Raw genomic sequence first — 17,659 nt, forward strand, 5'->3', positions numbered from 1 at the left:
CACGTAGTGTAGAAGTGAAGTCAAGTACAGGCCAGACTCTCTCAGAGGTTGCATGTCCTTTTTTCCTGGAAGATACTCGGGAAGCCGTTTCCCTGCTGCTAAAACTAGCAGGATTTATGGTAGCCATGATGTGGAGATGCCGGCGTTGGACTAGGGTAAGCACAGCAAGAAGTCTCACAACACCAGGTAAAAGTCCAACAGGTTTATTTGGTAGCACAAGCTTTTGGAGCGTTGCTCTTTCAGGTGAGTGAAGAGTTGTGTTCACAAACAGGGCATACATAGACACAGACTCAATTTACAAGATAATGGTTGGAATGCGAGTCTTTACACAACTCTTCACTCACCTGAAGAAGGAGCAACGCTCCGAAAGCTTGTGCTACTAAATAAACCTGTTGGACTTTAACCTGGTGTTGTGAGACTTCTTACTGAGCTTTTATGGTCACAGTCTGGTACCAGCCTATAAATTATCACCTTTATTGAATTCAGTTTCATGATGAACCATGATAGGGTTTAAAGCCTGAACCTTGTCCAGTACCACAATACACAGATACTGATAATCAGATACTGATTTTTCAGTGATATTTTGGAAAAGTAAATGATATATTTTCCAATTCAATGAACTGTTGATATTTTCAAGCTCAAATTAAATAAAATGATCAAGTATTCTCAACTATTATTAACTGTCCACTTCCTTGTTCAATTATCTTTCTTTTCTCAGTCTTTCATGGAAGAAATGACACGGAAGCAACCAGATGTGGACAAAGTAACAAAAACATACAAGCGAAAAGCAGTAGAACCATCCCACATGCGAGGAAGTAAGCCTCTTTCATTCAACAAAGGGGTAATAGAGTACAGATCAAACATACAGGGAAAGATTGCCCTCAAAACTATAATTATCGCCTCGGTCACAATTTACTAAATGAATAGATGTAATATTTGATGAATAACTATTGAGTGCTGAATGATCTTCTATCTAAAATATGGTCAGGAATGAACAAATAATCTTTGAATAGTTTTGCCGTATTTACTTTATGAATTATTGATTGCATTATATCATGTTGATTTAATTTTTTTTTTAAGTGTTTCAGTGTACTATATTCTTCAAAGCTGATTTATTTTTAGGAACATTAGCTAAATTAGTACTTGTTTATTGAAAACAGTAAGTTTGAAGTGACATCTCTTTTATTAGAGGCATTATAACCATTTGGATCCTATGAACAATACAACTTAAAATACTATAGTAATCAACATCTGGTGATCATTTTCTTTGTGTTATAGGAAAACCTCTAAATCAGATGACTAATCCACCTGCACCCACTGCTATCCCGTCACAGACTGAAGCAAAGAATCCCCGGATAAATTTGCTTTCTGGCAGGTGGCAACAAGTCTGGTTACTGGCACTGGAGAGACAGCGCAAGCTGCATGACTGTCTGGACCGGTTGGAGGAAGTAAGGGCTATAATTTACAAAAGCACATTGTATTATGGTATATGACCTATGAATCATAGAATCTAACAGCACAGAAAGAGGCTGGTCAGCCCCTTGCGCCTGTGCCAGCTCTTGGAAAGAGCTATCCAGTTAGCCCCACTCCACAACCTTTGTCCAATAGCCCAGATTTCTTTTCACATATATATCCAGTTCCCTTTTGTAAATTACTACTGAATCGGTTTTCACTGCCAGTTTAGGAAATGCATTCCAGATCGCAATATCAGGCTGTGTTTAAAACTATTTCTCTTCGTTATCATTTTGGTTCTTTTGACAATTATCTCTAATCTGTGTCCTCTGGTTACTGACACAAGAAACATTTTCTACTTAATTGCTCTATCAAACCCCTCATCATTTTGGCCACCTCTTTGAAACTTCCCTTTAACCTTCTTTGCTCTTTGGGAAACAACCCGCTTTTTTGTCTATTCTCTTAACTGAAGTCTGTTGCATATTTCTGGTAACTCGCTTCTCCAGGACCTTTTTCCTGGAATAATCTGCCCAGAACTGGATACTGTATTCTAACTGAGGCTTAATCATTTATAAGAATTTAGAATAACTTCCTTGCTTTTGTATTTTGTACCTCTATTTAAAAAGTCAAAATCCCATATGGCTATTTTAAAATTATTTTATATAGAAATATTTAAAGTCTGAGCATTATGCAATCTGCGCAGCCTAATTTCGTCCCAAATTGTTTTTTTTAAATTTTCCAATGAAACCTTTCTTTCAATTTCAGTTGAAAGAATTTGCCAACTTTGACTTTGATGTTTGGCGAAAGAAATACATGCGATGGATGAACCATAAGAAGTCCCGCGTAATGGACTTTTTCCGACGCATTGATAAGGATCAAGATGGAAAGATCACAAGACAGGAGTTCATTGATGGAATCCTGTCCTCAAGTAATTGGTTTTATAAAGTTTGTTCTTTCATTTTGTAAAACGTTCTTCTGGAGTAAAATATAACTTTGTTCCTTCACTGGACCATTTGCTTTACATTGAAGAGACGGGCTAAGTTTATAAAGGGATAATTTCTTCAAAAATGTGCCTATCCAAGTCAGCACTTTGATTGCGATGCTGCTGCATGCTTGATTTTAGAGTAGTAGGATGCAGCTTCACTCGTAATTGACTTTGGCAATTTGCAGGTCTGTGTTATTAGTGGCCCGGACTTGGCATGAAGGCTGAGTGATTGCAGGGTGAGAAAAAAGGTATAAGGCATAAAACCTTAAAAATTGGTGAAAATCATATAAAGTTATCCAATTTTATGTTCTATTGTCTAAAATTTCAGAGTTTCCCACCAGTAAACTGGAAATGACTGCTGTTGCTGACATCTTTGACCGGGATGGAGATGGTTATATTGATTATTATGAATTTGTGGCCGCACTTCATCCAAATAAAGATGCCTACCGGCCCGTTACAGATGCTGACAAAATTGAGGATGAGGTATATAGTTCACTGCCTTTACTTCAACATAGGCCATATACAAATCCTGCACTTGGGTTAAGGACCAAACGCAAGAAAATACTTAAAACCTGTGAAATGTGACAAAAGTACAACTGTATGGCGCTGCATGGTGAATTAGTGATGATACACACATGAATAGGGACATGAGAGCATCAATTGATCCATCAAACCTGTACCATCTTGACATGATGTAACTTAACATACCTCATCAACCACACCCTTCTCCCTCCTTCGCTGGGCCCCAAAGGAAATCAGCCAAGCTCTCGGAGACTATTGTAACTTGTATCTTGGTTAGTTATATATGATGGAAATGCTTTCCATGATTGTCGCTTGCAAATTATAATCCTTAAAGTCGTAGCGTGTATTTGAGATGGTACTATTCATGTTAAAAAAAAGCTAGATTTATTCTTGAGAGCTACCACATCCTGCTAATGTGTAATATAAAACTAATTTTTGTAGGTGACACACTTTGCTTCATTTTAGTTTCTAATTTTAAAAATTTCTGCTTTACAGGTGACACGGCAAGTGGCACAATGTAAATGTGCAAAACGGTTTCAGGTGGAGCAGATTGGAGAAAACAAGTACAGAGTAGGTTAACTAATTTATTTACAAGTTTAAATCAACGCAAATTTTTTGTGCATTTTAAATCAAAAATAAAGATTCAGTCTTGTGTTTTATAAAGTATAAATAATATCAAATAGCAATTTGTTATTGTACTTTCCTTGGCATGAGTCTGAGAGGAAATAATGTGGAATGTACATAATTTAAGAAGTTTATATTTTAAATGGGCTAGTGTTAATGGTGGGTTATCATTGTTTGAAGTTTTGGATCATTAACACTAATGTGTTTCTAAAAATGAATGAAGTTATAAATGTGTGGGACGGATTCTGTGTATTTATAAAGTAATGCTTTGGCAAATGCGTTCATTTAAGGTGTAGATAATAAACAGTATGTTCTATGGCAGAATAGACAACATCAACAAACTTTCTAAAGTTTTAAGATCTGCTGCCAAACATTTGAATAATTCCCATCACCTCTTTTGCTTGACATTAAATACAGTATAGGGAGAATTTAAGTTGTATCTTCACACAGGATTTAGAAGTGTTCTGTTTAAATATAACTGCTGTTAATTTAAATTAATACGATAGTCAATCTAAGTTACAAGCTCGAATCTTTTGCAGAGTAAAAATGGCTCATTGACAGCTGAGAAAGTATCTCCTGTAATGAACGCCAGCTTTGAAAATCCCTGAAGACTTTTCAGTGGTAAAATTGTTGCTCTACCTGAAGAGATACTTGAGAATTCAAAAATAGACTTATGCAGATAGGTTTTTGTTAAACCAAGTCAGGATTTCCCAAACTTTGCGAGCCACAGAACCCCTAGTGATCTCCCAAGAGCATTGGGGAACCCCAAATGTTCTCATAATATCGATGCCCCGTTTTGTTGTGAAAACAGAAATCAAATGTAAACCAGTCTTTTCCAGCTATATCTATGTACATATTAGGTATTAGGGAGAGGTAGACCACCACAAATACATTCGCCAGCTGCATAGTCCACTCACAACCCCTGGTCAAGCCACCCTTCCATGGACCGTTAACATTAACCCCTGGAGATGGTACCCACTTTAGGAGTGAGTAATCTTAAAAAGTTCTTTTTTTTTAAAATTAACTCTTGTCTTTAGTCATTTTAATGGGAGGAGTGATGCTGGAAAGCTGATACTCACACTGGGCACACTCACCTCTCTCTCACACTCGTGTCTCTCCCCCTCTCTCACACTCACATCTCCCTCTCTCTCAGACAAACCCCCCCCCAGCGGGCGCACCTGCCTCCATCTCTCGGGCGCATTTCCCTATCCCTATACTCAAATCCTCTCGCTATGAAGGCCAACATACACTTTGCTGCTTTACACCTACTGTACCTGCACGCTTACTTTCAGTGTCTGATGCACGAGGACTCCAAGGTCTCGTTGAGTTATTCACCCTTCTCAATTTACACCCATTTAAGTAAAAATCTGTCTACCTATTATTACTACCAAAGTGGATAACCTCACATTGATCCACATTATACTGCATCTGCCATGCAGATGCCCACACACTCAGTCTGTCCAAACCATGCTGAAGCATCTCTGCATCCTCCTCACAGGTCACCCTCCCACCAACTTTGTATCATTTGCAAATTGAGAGAATACATTCAGTTCCCTCTTCCAAATCATTAATATAATGTGAACAGTTGGGGTCCTAGCACAGATCCCTGACTGGTGAGGTACCTAACGCATACCTTCCATGCACATGGTTATGCACACAAAGTGTAAAAACTGAAAAAAATATGTAGAAAGTATAAAAAGGTTCACATTTTCTATATGTTTTTGATTAAATTGTTGATTATTTTAATAGAAGCATATTGGACAATTCTTTGTTTGGTGTAACTATCCCGCAGAGCTGTAGCACACAATTAGCTAAATTATTGAAGACTAACAGATGTTGGGGATTGTGTTACTAACTATGAGTAGTCACAATATAGAAGTTTGCGCATATGCAACTGTCTAGACTATGCTGCACTTCAATCATTTTTTTATAATTACATGTTCTTTGCAGTTGAAGAACTTTGCTATTTCAGTTTTCCATTGGAGTTTGTATATTTCATTATCAGTATTTAATGTTCTTCATGATTTTGCCTGTTGAAATTTGGTATACAATTGCATTGCGTGACCAAGGGAGAAGAATGTCATCTTTAAAAATGTGATGCTATAGAAGAGTAACCAAATTGTGTAATGAGAAATGTTTAACGGAGAAGTACAGATACGGTGGTTGTTGGAGGTCAATAACCTCAGTTCCAGGACATCACTGCAGGAGTTGTATGTTCTTCTAGATCATTTTCTCCATTCTCCGTTCCCTCCCCATCTGGAGTGTTGACTCCTTGGATATGTTTCCACAGGCACTGATTATCCCCCAGCATTTATTGTAGCAGTTATTATTTATATGCATGTATTGACCATAGAAAACCAATAGAAACCCGACAGTGCAGAAGAAGGAGGCCATTCAGCCCATCGAGTCTGCACCGACAACAATCCCACCTAGGCCCTATCCTCGTAACCCCACGTATTTACCCTATTAATCCCTCTAACCTACACATCCCAGGACACACGGGCAATTTAGCATGGCCAATGCACCTAACCGCACGTGTTTGGACAGTGGGAGGAAATTGGAGCACACAGACACGGGGAGAACGTGTAAACTCCACACACACAGTGACCCAAGCCGGGAATCGAACCCAGGTCCCTGGAGCTGTTGAGGCAGCAGTGCCACCGTGCCACAGTGAGTGATTGGCACAATAAGTAGTCTCACAACACCAGGTTAAAGTCCAACAGGTTTATTTGGTAGCACGAGCTTTCGGAGCGTTGCCCTTCATCAGGTGAGGGGGCAACACTCCGAAAGCTCGTGCTACCAAATAAACCTGTTGGACTTTAACCTGGTGTTGTGAGACTACTTACTGTACCTACCCCAGCCCAACGCCAGCAACTCCACATCAGTGAGTGATGGTAGACCAATCACTAAAGAATGGCAGCGTAGCTGAGCTGCACTTGTAGACCACATGCATGTTTTGCTCTCTTCCAAAATGGGGTTAATGGCAGTAAGAAGCAGGAAAGATTGACATTTTTCCTTTCATAAGTCACAGGTGCTTGAATCCCGCCTCTTGTATCATGCTGCGCTGGTTCAGTTTCCTTATTCTTAATTGGACCGAATGCACTACACTTTTTGAACATTTATTGTAATCCTTTTAGCTTTTCTGTTATATTAATTTCTATAGTAGATACAGCAGTGATACTTGTTAGCGTAAAAACTGTTACAGAAGTTGCAGCCAACAAGGAGAGATGTATATGGGATCATTTCCAGTGCTTGTAGATGTTACTAAAACAGCTTTCTTGTGGTAAAGAAGTCTTTGTGTGTGGTAGACTCTGGTATGTTCTAGCAGTACCATCTTTACACTATAGGAAACGTAGCTAGCCAACATGCTTTGAAGCTAATTACTCTCAAAGATGCTGAATGCTCTCTATTAATCAATAGCTAAGATTTCTTCAACATGAAGGAGCTTAGCATGTCTACAAGATTTATTAGTTGGTTGTTTAAGGGTCCATTTACACTGCAGACTGGCAATACAAAGCTAAATCAGGGCTGTCAACCCACAGTAGAGAGCCACCGCCTTCCAAAGTGAAGCTGAGAGAAACTCCCTGGGGGAGACGGTATCAAACTAGGTTTGCAAAGTTTCTGGGATGTGGTACATCTCCATGAACACTTCGCAAACTACCTGCTCTTAGGTTAGAGAGCATCAAATCTCCCATTAGAGATCGTTCTGTGCACGTTTGTTCATGTTCAAGTTGCAACCAGGCTGGACTTGAGCAATGTATCAAGGGTTCTCTCTGGCTGGACTCAGGGAGAAGTTTAACAATACCAGGTTAAAGTCCAACAACACCAGGTTAAAGTCCAACAGGTTTATTTGGTAGCAAATGCCACTAGCATTTGCTTCCAAATAAACCTGTTGGACTTTAACCTGGTGTTGTTAAACTTCTTACTGTGTTTACCCCAGTCCAACACCGGCATCTCCACATCTGGACTCAGGGAAGCAGCTGTAATGTAAATTAATTTCCATTAAGTTTCCAGTCAGTCACTTTCCCCTTTTATAAACTGCAGCTAATCATTTTAATTAAAACAGTGTAGCATCTGTTCATTTCTCTATTTACAACACCGTGAAATCTTATTACTCTATGAAATGGAAATATCACAAATATGATCCTGTAAATTGAATTGTATAATTATTAAGCCATCAACTTGATGTGAATTCTCAGTTCTTATTAGGGATGAGGAAATTTTCCAATCATAAACCACTTGTTCACATATTTATAGTTATAAGGAATTAGACTTTTCAATGCTGTTGTTTTAACCAAAAGCAGAAGGGTATACTTATATTAAATCATTTTAAATGATCAGTTCATAACTGGAGTAGCCAGTACCTGAATATAAGTGATTAAAAAGTTTCATTGCTCCCACTTGCTTAGTTTGTTAGTAAATTAGTTTGATTAAAATAAATGTATAAAATTGAAGTTGAGAAAGGGGTATGAATTTAGTCATTTGCGTCACTATAAGTCTAATAAATTGCCTACTGTATTCTACTATATACTGCCATTATATATATAATCCCATTGCAATGGAATTTTACTTTTGAATGTGCTTACCACATATTTCTAAATGTTTTCTCTCTCTCTCTTCATATTGTCTTGCTGGATGTAGTTCTTCCTTGGAAATCAGGTACAGTGCACTCCGTGTGCTTAAAAAAAATGACATCTGTGCTGTGAATGCCCACTTTGATATGCATGTAAATGGTTCTTTCTGTCTTCCACAGAGCACCTAGAAAAATTCTGTCAATCGTTCCAAACATACATTGTCAGAAAGTGCAAAAAGGAAACAAAATCCTAGTGATTACTTATGAAATATATTTAAGAAGGAAGTGAAAATATTAAACATGTAGATTATGTCAGTAACTAAGCTATTCGTGCAGAGATTTTTTTTGCCAGAAATTTGCATGCTGACCACATTACTTTGGTGTACCTTTTGTACTCACCATTTAAACAAAATACTAAAGCAACCTTTTTGATGTTTCAGATTTCTTTATGTAGAAACTTTTGAGAGTATTTAAATATTTTAAAAATTGTTAATGGGGTGAAGAAACAAACATTGTATTTTTCATGTTAAACATTTACATTAAACAGTAGCATCAATACTTACCGAGCAATGCAATAGGTGAAGCTGGGCTATTGTATGCTAAATGTTTTGGACAGTTGAGAGAATTTTTAGATGCTCTCTTAGCTCTAATCTGCAAGAGACCTGGTATCAGATCCGTGTTCTGGTTGATCCGTTTGTGGAAGTATTCCCAGTAATTTATTGACTGATTAATAACTTAAATGCAGTCTGCTATGTATGCTTGAAATTTTGTCGACAGGTCAATTAGAAGGTTGGGTGTGATTTTGATGCTGGATTGATTTTATAAAATCTTTCGCATTCCATATGCTGAATCTTCAGGGATATAAAATGAACTATATCTCACGGTGTTTGGCTTAGTTTTGAGGAGCAACATCTTTCAGGCATGTGCAACACACTATTACATGGACATTTCAGATCATATAAAACTTAATTACAGGACTAAAATACTGAGTATGCAACATTTTAAATTTGAAATGCATGTCATTTATAGAGGAGTTAAAATGTTGAATTCCAACATTTCAAAACATTGCAACAGTGAATATTTGTATCTGTCTGAACTCCCTCTTTGGGGTGCTCTACAGGACCCTTGTGTGATATCAGTGTGTTTGTACAGTTAAGACAGTTGTATTCAGAAACACTGTGTGATATTTATAAGGGAATTTCTTGCTACCAGATTTATTCAGTATCGTGAGAAATACAAGAAATCCCATGGCTGATATTGAATATGGATATATTCAATATTGATATCAATATTGATATAGAATGTACTGCATTAAGTTATGAAAAATCTCCAACTGTCTACATTATAATGCAGGGATTGTAAGAATGGTAAATTAGTAGCCTAATACTGGATAAGTCTGGTGGCATGTCTTTATCCTGAGGCCGATTTCTTACCAACACGCTAATCAACTTGATAGCATTTCACCAATTTGCATGCCCTTTTATAAGTTATAGGGGTGTGACAGTTATACACATTATTATTTAAAGATTATTGGATAATGAATTCTGCTCCCCAGCAAACCCCTCCCCAAAAAAGTCACACTTTAAATGGTTTTGTGACAACTCTTGCATAGTTTAGATTTGGATCTGTTCATTTACACTCAGGCATTTATCATCTTTGCTTCTGAATTTAATTTTCTGGGCTAAGGAAGTATTTGAAGTCTGCAAGTAGGAAACAGCCTACGATTATTTTACATAACTGTTGCACCTCTACTCATCACGATAGCATGTTGTGAGCTCTATATTTTGGGGTGAATGGTTTTCACTGCTGTATTACCCATGGGCTTTTTCCAATTCCTTATGGTTTGATGAATATTTATGGAATAACTTGCTGAAAATGAGTGATTATTGAAATTCTTTCATACCTGTGAAAGGTTTCCAATTCATTAGCCTTATTAGGGTAAGTTAGTTACCTCAATTATTTTTGTGACAATTGAAAGGATGACCGTAATCGCTTATTTTCCGTAAGCTATTGATTTTATTATATGGGCCATTTGTGAAGTGAATGTTTAAAATTACATGATCATTGCAAGATTTTTCTGACAACATTTGGAGCTGACCTTTCTTTGAAGATTAAATTTGAGTACTTTATGCACAATCAAAATCCTTTGCCAGTTGCCAATGGCCTTGCTTCATGCATTGTGTTTTGGGACAAGATTGTATCCAGCTTACCCTTGAAATTAAACCTCCAAAGAAGTTTGCCACAAAACCAAAACTGTTATTTGTATGAACCAAAATTCTGTGCCAGACTTTATAAAGCAGTGAATGAAAGAGACGTAGGGTCATCACAAGTGGCAGCGAAGTGCAGGTTTGCAAGTTCAGTTACTGCAGAACACAACGGCACACAAATCAACATGCATGACAGAGGACTGTATTTGTAAGTAACATGCAAAAGTAGGATAGACCTGTTCTTGAAAGGTTCACAATGCACGTTACCATTGCATTAAATTATGAAACATCTACAATTGTCTACATTATTATGCAGAGATTGTAAGAGTGTTAAATTAGTAGCCTTGCTACTACACATGAAGTCATATTTTATTCTGGTAAGTACAAAGAGTGGAACAATTGCTATTCATGCCCATATGATAAAAGTTGATTATCTTAGCCCTTTCTCCAGCACCACATATACCATTACTCATTGTGGTGTAAGGCTTAGTGAAGACAGCAAGTAACTTATCAAATCCATGAGGTCATAAACCTGCATGAAACGTGTGGTGACAACTTATAAATCTGCCATAATAGCACTTGCATGAAATGAATGTACATCGGTTAAATGAGTTAAATCAGCATTGTACAGTATGAATGAATTAAACAGGTGAAAATGTAGCCTTGAATAACTCGAGGACAATAATATTATCAAAATAGAAAAAAATTATCATTTTAAGTTCTATGACTTACAAGTTTCTAAGCTGACCTGCAAATTGTGTATGGAATTTATCAGTTGTTTATGAATGATTCAGAAGTCAAATGTTATGTGGTCAGAATATAAAAGAAATAAAATAGTTTTCACCACCAAGTACAGCTGCTGGTTTAAATCATTAACCTACGTTTGGATTAACCCAAAATTTGGTATAATGAGTTGTTTAGTTCACTGCTGATTTTCAGGTGTTATAAGTCAAACGTTTCCCATTGGCCAATCTGAAGAAGTAAAATTTTCCCCATTTTAGTAACGTGTGGAGATGAGGTCCCATCTCCAGATTCTAATCCTATTTTTGCAATAACACCTTCAGCGATTATGATGGTGGCTGTTTAACAGTTTTTCTCTTTCTGCAATTCCAGTGGAAAGGCCTGTGTTTGGCTATGCCTTGCATTTGAGATTAGGAACTCTGGCTTGGAGGGTTACAAATATGAATTACCATGACATAGACAATGTTGAAGCTTCAATGGTTTTGGCATTGCCCTATCCATCTTATTTTTAAAACTGCTTTGGGTATCTGAATTAAAGTCTGACATTGGGGCAGTTATTGAGTAGAAATCAATGAGCACAAGAAACAATTAAATTGCTTTAACCCACTGCCAACCCACTAAGTGGTCGGATGAGATGGCATTGGCAGCAGTTTTAAAAGAGGATATCTCCATGTTTAGCCAAAGGAGAAGAGAAAGAATATGCAATGGGTGAAAATTATTTCAGTTGGTCAATTGGAAGCTGAGAAGTGGTAAAAAGAACTCAAGTGTTGGAAAAACTCAAGTTTTGTGGTATTTCTGGAGAGAGAAACAGTTAATATTTCAAGTCAAATATGATGCTGCTTGAGAACTGGAGTTGCAGTGTTCTGGAAAAGAGTCATAATTGGCTCGAAACATTAACTTTGTTTCTGACCACAGATACCAGAATTGCTGAGTATTTTCAGCACTTTTTGTCCTTTCAGATTTCCAGCAACCACACTATTATGCTTTCGTTTGAGAAGTGAAATAACTGGTCTTCAAAATTAACTTTCATTTTTGTGATCCTACAGTTTGGGGATTCTCAGCAGTTGCGCCTGGTGCGTATTCTGCGAAGCACTGTAATGGTCCGTGTTGGAGGAGGCTGGATGGCATTGGATGAATTCTTAGTGAAAAATGACCCCTGCAGAGGTAAGATCAAATGAAAGGGGATGCTCTTACCTTTACCTTCTCTACCATTGCCAGTAGCTCTTGAACCATTCTGTCTTTGTGGTGTATTTATTTTATGTATTGTACACCAATATGCAATATAGTTTATAGATAAGGGGTGGGATTTACCACACAACCCGCCGCATGTTTCACTGCGGTGGGAGGCAGTCTGCCATTGGTTGGCGGCGGGATCTTGTGGGTCCACCATTGTCAACAAGGTTTCTCGTGGAATGAACACCTTGCCAACGAGAAACCTATGGCGGGGGAAGGTTCCACCAGCAAGAAAGTTCCAACCAAGGTTATGGAATGAAGATATTAAGAATGCGCTTCAATGCTTGGAGCTCGTATTTGAAGTGCTTTTACACGCTTAACACCTTTGAAAACAAGCTTCAATTGTAAGATTGCAGTCCCAAAATTAATTTATTATACCCGTGCCTATTTCAGGTAGCATGTGTATAATTCAGGAAAATATACTGATGTAGACCAGAATTCTCTGGCTGTTCACACCCCGCCGCCGCTGCCAGCGAGAATGGAGAATTTGACGTTCAGTCAAATCTCCATTCACTGCAGCAGGACCAGAGAACCCCATAACTCTGTTTTGTGAAATCAGTTATTACAAACTGTTTCTTGCTGGTGTTGTTTAGCAGGTATAATAATGTGATGACGTTTCACCCAAGCTCGCTTGTATTTTAGTACAAGGATATAAAAAAGCTATATATTCAAACTAGCTTTGAAATTTCCTTGTAATCACCGACAATTTAATTTTGTAAAATTTTAAAATAATGACTTCCACATGGTGAAATTAAAGTTGAGGTGGTGTATTCGATGCCTAAATGTACGTGAAACACAGCACAAAAATGGGTTTAACAAACAGTGATGAGGACTGTAAAAGGTTTCAGGAAGGTCAAGGCAGGTTAGTGGAATACAAACAGAAAATGCTGGAAAAACTCAGCAGGACTGGCAGTCTGTTGAGAAACGGTTAACGTTTCAAATGCAATATGACCCTTCGGAGTAGGTTAGTGGAATCAGGATAGATGTAAGGAAACCTGAAAGAAAAGGGTGTGTGCACTCAATAGAAAGACAGGGATGGATGAACAGAGAATTGTACGGATTCAAAAACAATGTTCCCTGGAAGTGAAAATGCAAGTGGATAAATCCACTTGGAAAAAGGCTGACAAATGTTGGGTTTTCTAAAAGGGTAAACACAGTAAGAAGTTTAACAACACCAGGTTAAAGTCCAACAGGTTTATTTGGTAGCAAAAGCCACACCACATTTTCTAAAGGGGTCAAGGATAAAAGTAAAGCAGTAATGATCAGTTTGTCCAAAACGTTTGTTAAGGCACGGTTTTGTACTATACATTTTTAGGTAACCAACACCAAAAGTATCATTCAAGTTAGAAAGTGTTTTTCCAGAATGGTTTTGCCAGGATGATCTCCGGACCAAGAAGCTATAGTTGAAATGAGATACTGGAGGTGATTTTGCACCCGCGTTCGCCGTGAACGCATGCGACAATGTGGGCACAAAATCTCTCAAGATTCAGAAAGTGAGAACCACGCCAGCAGGATCTAACTTTCCAATTTTCCACACCCCTCGCCAGTGATGTAATGAGGCAGGAATCTCATTTCCATAAATTATAATACAATTAGAGGGCTTCCCCACAATATGTTACCCCTACGTTATAAATTGTCATGTCAATGAACTTTACAACAATTTTTACAAAACGTGAACCAGATGAAGGAAACCCGCCAGGGTGCAATGTTAAGTATGGCCCCTGGGGAGGGGAGGGGAGGGACATACCCAGGCATATTCTTTGTGTAGAGAGCACAGAATATTTGGAGAGAAAATGTGGGTATGCAGCTGGAGAGCTGCACACCAGTTTTCTCACATCAGCCAGCACTCGAGTGGAAAATTCTGCCCACTGAGACTTTTCTTCTCTAGATCAACAGATGCTAAAAGGAGGTTTTTTAAGGTATTTTTAAAATGATGATTTTTAATAGAGTGATTAGGTTGTTCTCAGCTGGAGAACCAATTGCAAATGAATCATCAATTGTCACCAAGAGTGAAGAGAATGATGAAGAAGAAATCCTTTAAGCAGCAAGTTGTTGGAGTACAAAGCATTGTGACCAAAAATGTCCCATCTCTTAAGAGATGACTAGCTAAATATTTGAAATCTTGGAAGATGTAGGGCCATATGGTGGCAGGAATGGAGAGCAGGACAGTGGGATTTTGGATTGCTGTAGCGAAGAACTGGTATAGTTCTTCTATACCAGTTCATGTAAATTTGAATTGTTTTTTGGGATGTACATCCAAATGTAAGCCATTCTATAACTTGGAGATAAAAGAATAAATTCAGAAATGCATCATCAGTACTTTAGTATTCAAACTAGCTAAAATGTTTAAATAAGAAACTTAGTTCTGAGCTTCTGTTGTCTAACTCTCTAACACTGTTTAAGCTCCTTTTATTTCCTCTGCTAAGACTCTTAACTATTTTATCTGTCTGATTGAAGATGATTTTCTACTTGATGCTCTTGCACATACTGCAAATCTGTGTTCCTGCACATGCTTGCAAGACACCAAAGGTATGATAGAAGTCATTAGAAGTCCTACCTTTAAATAAAACAAATTTTGCAAAGACCCTGTGTTAATAAACTTTTTTATCAGGGAAATGTTGCCAGAATTTCCCCTTTTGCACCCATCATCCTCTGTTAATAGCAGTTACAAAAACAATATTTTTTTAAAAGATTAATTGTCTTAAGCAATGTGACCAAGCTCCTCCAATCTACCTTCTTCAACTGAAAGATCAAGACAGACAGTTGCAGATTTCTCTACAATTGCTGGTAGAGGAATCTCAGATGTTCAAAAACATGAAACCAGAAAATTTCTCATTCATCAAAAAATCTAATTTGGAAATATCTTCAAAACATATTCACACAGATTTGGCGTAACCAAATTAAGATTTAAATAAAAATTGAGCAGCCAACTCGAACTGATCAAAATCCCTTCAAATTGATGGGCAAACAAACAGGGTTGTATTAGTGAAGTAAAATGAACTCTTGGCATGTCATAGAAGTTATTAAACCCCTCCAAAAAAAAATCACAATATTGATCATGTTTGATGAACTCAGTGAGCTCGAATTCAAGACAACCCTGGAACTCAAACTTGTGGCATCTAGATTGTGAAACGAATGGCACCAACAAGCTACATGCAGAAATGCATCTTCAATTAGGAAGGTCATTATTAGTAAACATTAAACCTGCAAAGCAAAAATTAAATTCAAATGGTTATTATAATATGATTTTCTGATTAACAACATAATGGTTAAAGCACTGGTTTTATGCAGCATGCTGCAAATGTCTTTTATACCCCATATCTACTTCCATGATCAATCCTTAAACTTTTGATTCCTAAAACTATTGAGAATTCTTTTAACTTTTGCAGAGATTGACACCAACTTGAGCTACAATATTCTTTGTTCACCTGTCAACTCTCCCAATTTATTGTGCTCTGATTATTTGCTAATTCCTAATTTAATTTAATTTTCTTTGTAACCTCAATTTTACCCTTTCAGAACAGTTGGAGACTTGCTTCCAAGTTTCCGCAATTGCCTCCCCATAACCAACAGTAGACAGCATCTTCAAGGTCACTGATCCTTCTGATTAGATTCCCTCCCATGAAGGAAATGCCCCTCAAGAGCAGCTCAGTTAAGATTGAGGGTTCAAACTGACAGCCTATGTCCTTTTGATCAATGGCAGAGCACCTTGGAGCTCCAGAGTACTACATTGCATGGGTTCTGCTGCTTTAAAATCCAAATCTATTTTGGTCAGCATGGGTCAGTAAGGAAAAGACCTTATTGGAGGGAAAATGGTTAAGGTGTTCACATGTGCAAGTCCACTAAGTAAATTACATTGCTATTCTTTTCCAGTCTGTCTGGTTGAGTTTCAGATTTTTCTGTCATTTCTTTCTAGTTCATCATCAAGGGAATAAATTGTTACGCTCGGAATCGAATTCTTCGATTTCCAGTCAGTCTCCAATAGGTTGGCAATTCTTCTCTGTCCAGCTCTTTCTCTTTTTCCTTCTCCTCCCTGTGAATGGCTTTGGCTTTGTTCTTTCAGCCACATTGATAGACTGACCCTTTGCACACAGTACCACAGCCAGGTTCTCAGAATTCACTACTTATTTGCTGTCTTTCGCTTCTTATGCTATTTCACTAATCTCAAATCTGAACTCTGACCAAGCAAATACCCAATTTTTAAGAGCATTTTAATTTAAGACGAGGCAGAAATCAAGGAGCTTAAATTGATCCAATTAAAATTTTCACTATAACGAAGGCTTAAAATACGAGATGACAAAAGTTAAAAAGAGACATGAATAAAAGTCCAGTGAGCTTTTATACAAAAGCATTGTGGAATAGCTTACCAGAAAAGACTGTTGGTCTAAAGGATAATTGCAAAATCGACAACAAAAAGGGGTTTGGTCAGAAAGCTGATCTGTCAAAGAGATGAACTAGCTTCATGCTCTTAGAAAGTTTCTGTGTAAAGAAATATTAAATCTTGGACTAGTTCTGATAAACTACCAAGAAGCACTTAGCATTCCAACCACCTAAATCAAGAAAAGCCAGTATTGAACACAATTGGATGGTTTACATTGCCCTGGCATTCTTGTCCTGCATTGCATTTGCAGATTCGGATGTGATTTTTTTAATAGATTATTTCATCTTCCCTGAATTATCCATGATCACAAGAAAAGAATGTCCTGAAACAATTTTTACTTTGCAAATTGCCACCTGAAGGAAAAATACATTCTACCTGTTTGGGATACTGCCAAATAATATGATTTAATGCATTTTATTTATCTTATAAATACAGTAATTGTTAGAACCAAAAGAAAAATGAGTGTTACCTCAACATTCATGTTTCGATCTGTCTCTACAATTCTTTCCAATTACCATCCTCCTCCCTATCCTCATCTAACCAAAGTCAATTCTGTGTACTGTTTCTGGTGGGGAAATAACTTGCACAATTGTTTACAATGAATTATGTACTTTTGCTCCAAGTCCCAATCATAAGACGGGGTATTTTCAAAGTACAAAATAAGTATGGATTGGTTATTGATTGGTTCAAGTTGATTCATGGAGCCAGGCTGTACTGTGTGCTGTGTCAATTGCACTAATTCCAAATCGCATGTGAACTGCTCACTAACTGCTCTACATTTGTTCCCTTTCAATGAAATTGTCCAAAACTGTAATGATACACTTTTCTACTTTGGAATGGGTACTGGATAACTTTAACTAGCTTTTTCATGCAGCTATGTAACCTCTGTTATGTTATTCTTCAAACTTTCTGTGAATGTTTCGTCGTCCAGATGAGAGACT

The 17,659-nt window shown here is 37.5% G+C and overlaps 1 protein-coding gene across 21 annotated transcripts in view; it reads left to right on the forward strand.

Moving 5' to 3' along the window:
• Positions 1-17,659, forward strand: part of macf1a (microtubule actin crosslinking factor 1a) — a 496,134-nt gene that overhangs the window by 465,116 nt on the left and 13,359 nt on the right. For 16 of the 21 annotated variants that reach the window (XM_078237840.1, XM_078237846.1, XM_078237833.1 and 13 more), the window contains 7 exons: positions 719-815; positions 1,279-1,448; positions 2,218-2,380; positions 2,766-2,920; positions 3,455-3,529; positions 8,225-8,242; positions 12,151-12,268. In XM_078237840.1, coding sequence (XP_078093966.1) covers positions 719-815; positions 1,279-1,448; positions 2,218-2,380; positions 2,766-2,920; positions 3,455-3,529; positions 8,225-8,242; positions 12,151-12,268 — 796 coding nt within the window. The remainder of the gene's footprint in view (positions 1-718; positions 816-1,278; positions 1,449-2,217; positions 2,381-2,765; positions 2,921-3,454; positions 3,530-8,224; positions 8,243-12,150; positions 12,269-17,659) is intronic. The other 5 variants (XM_078237849.1, XM_078237852.1, XM_078237853.1 and 2 more) reach the window with 1 other exon arrangement.

The sequence above is a fragment of the Mustelus asterias genome, chromosome 21 (assembly GCF_964213995.1).
Source record: "Mustelus asterias chromosome 21, sMusAst1.hap1.1, whole genome shotgun sequence".
NCBI lineage: Eukaryota > Metazoa > Chordata > Chondrichthyes > Carcharhiniformes > Triakidae > Mustelus > Mustelus asterias.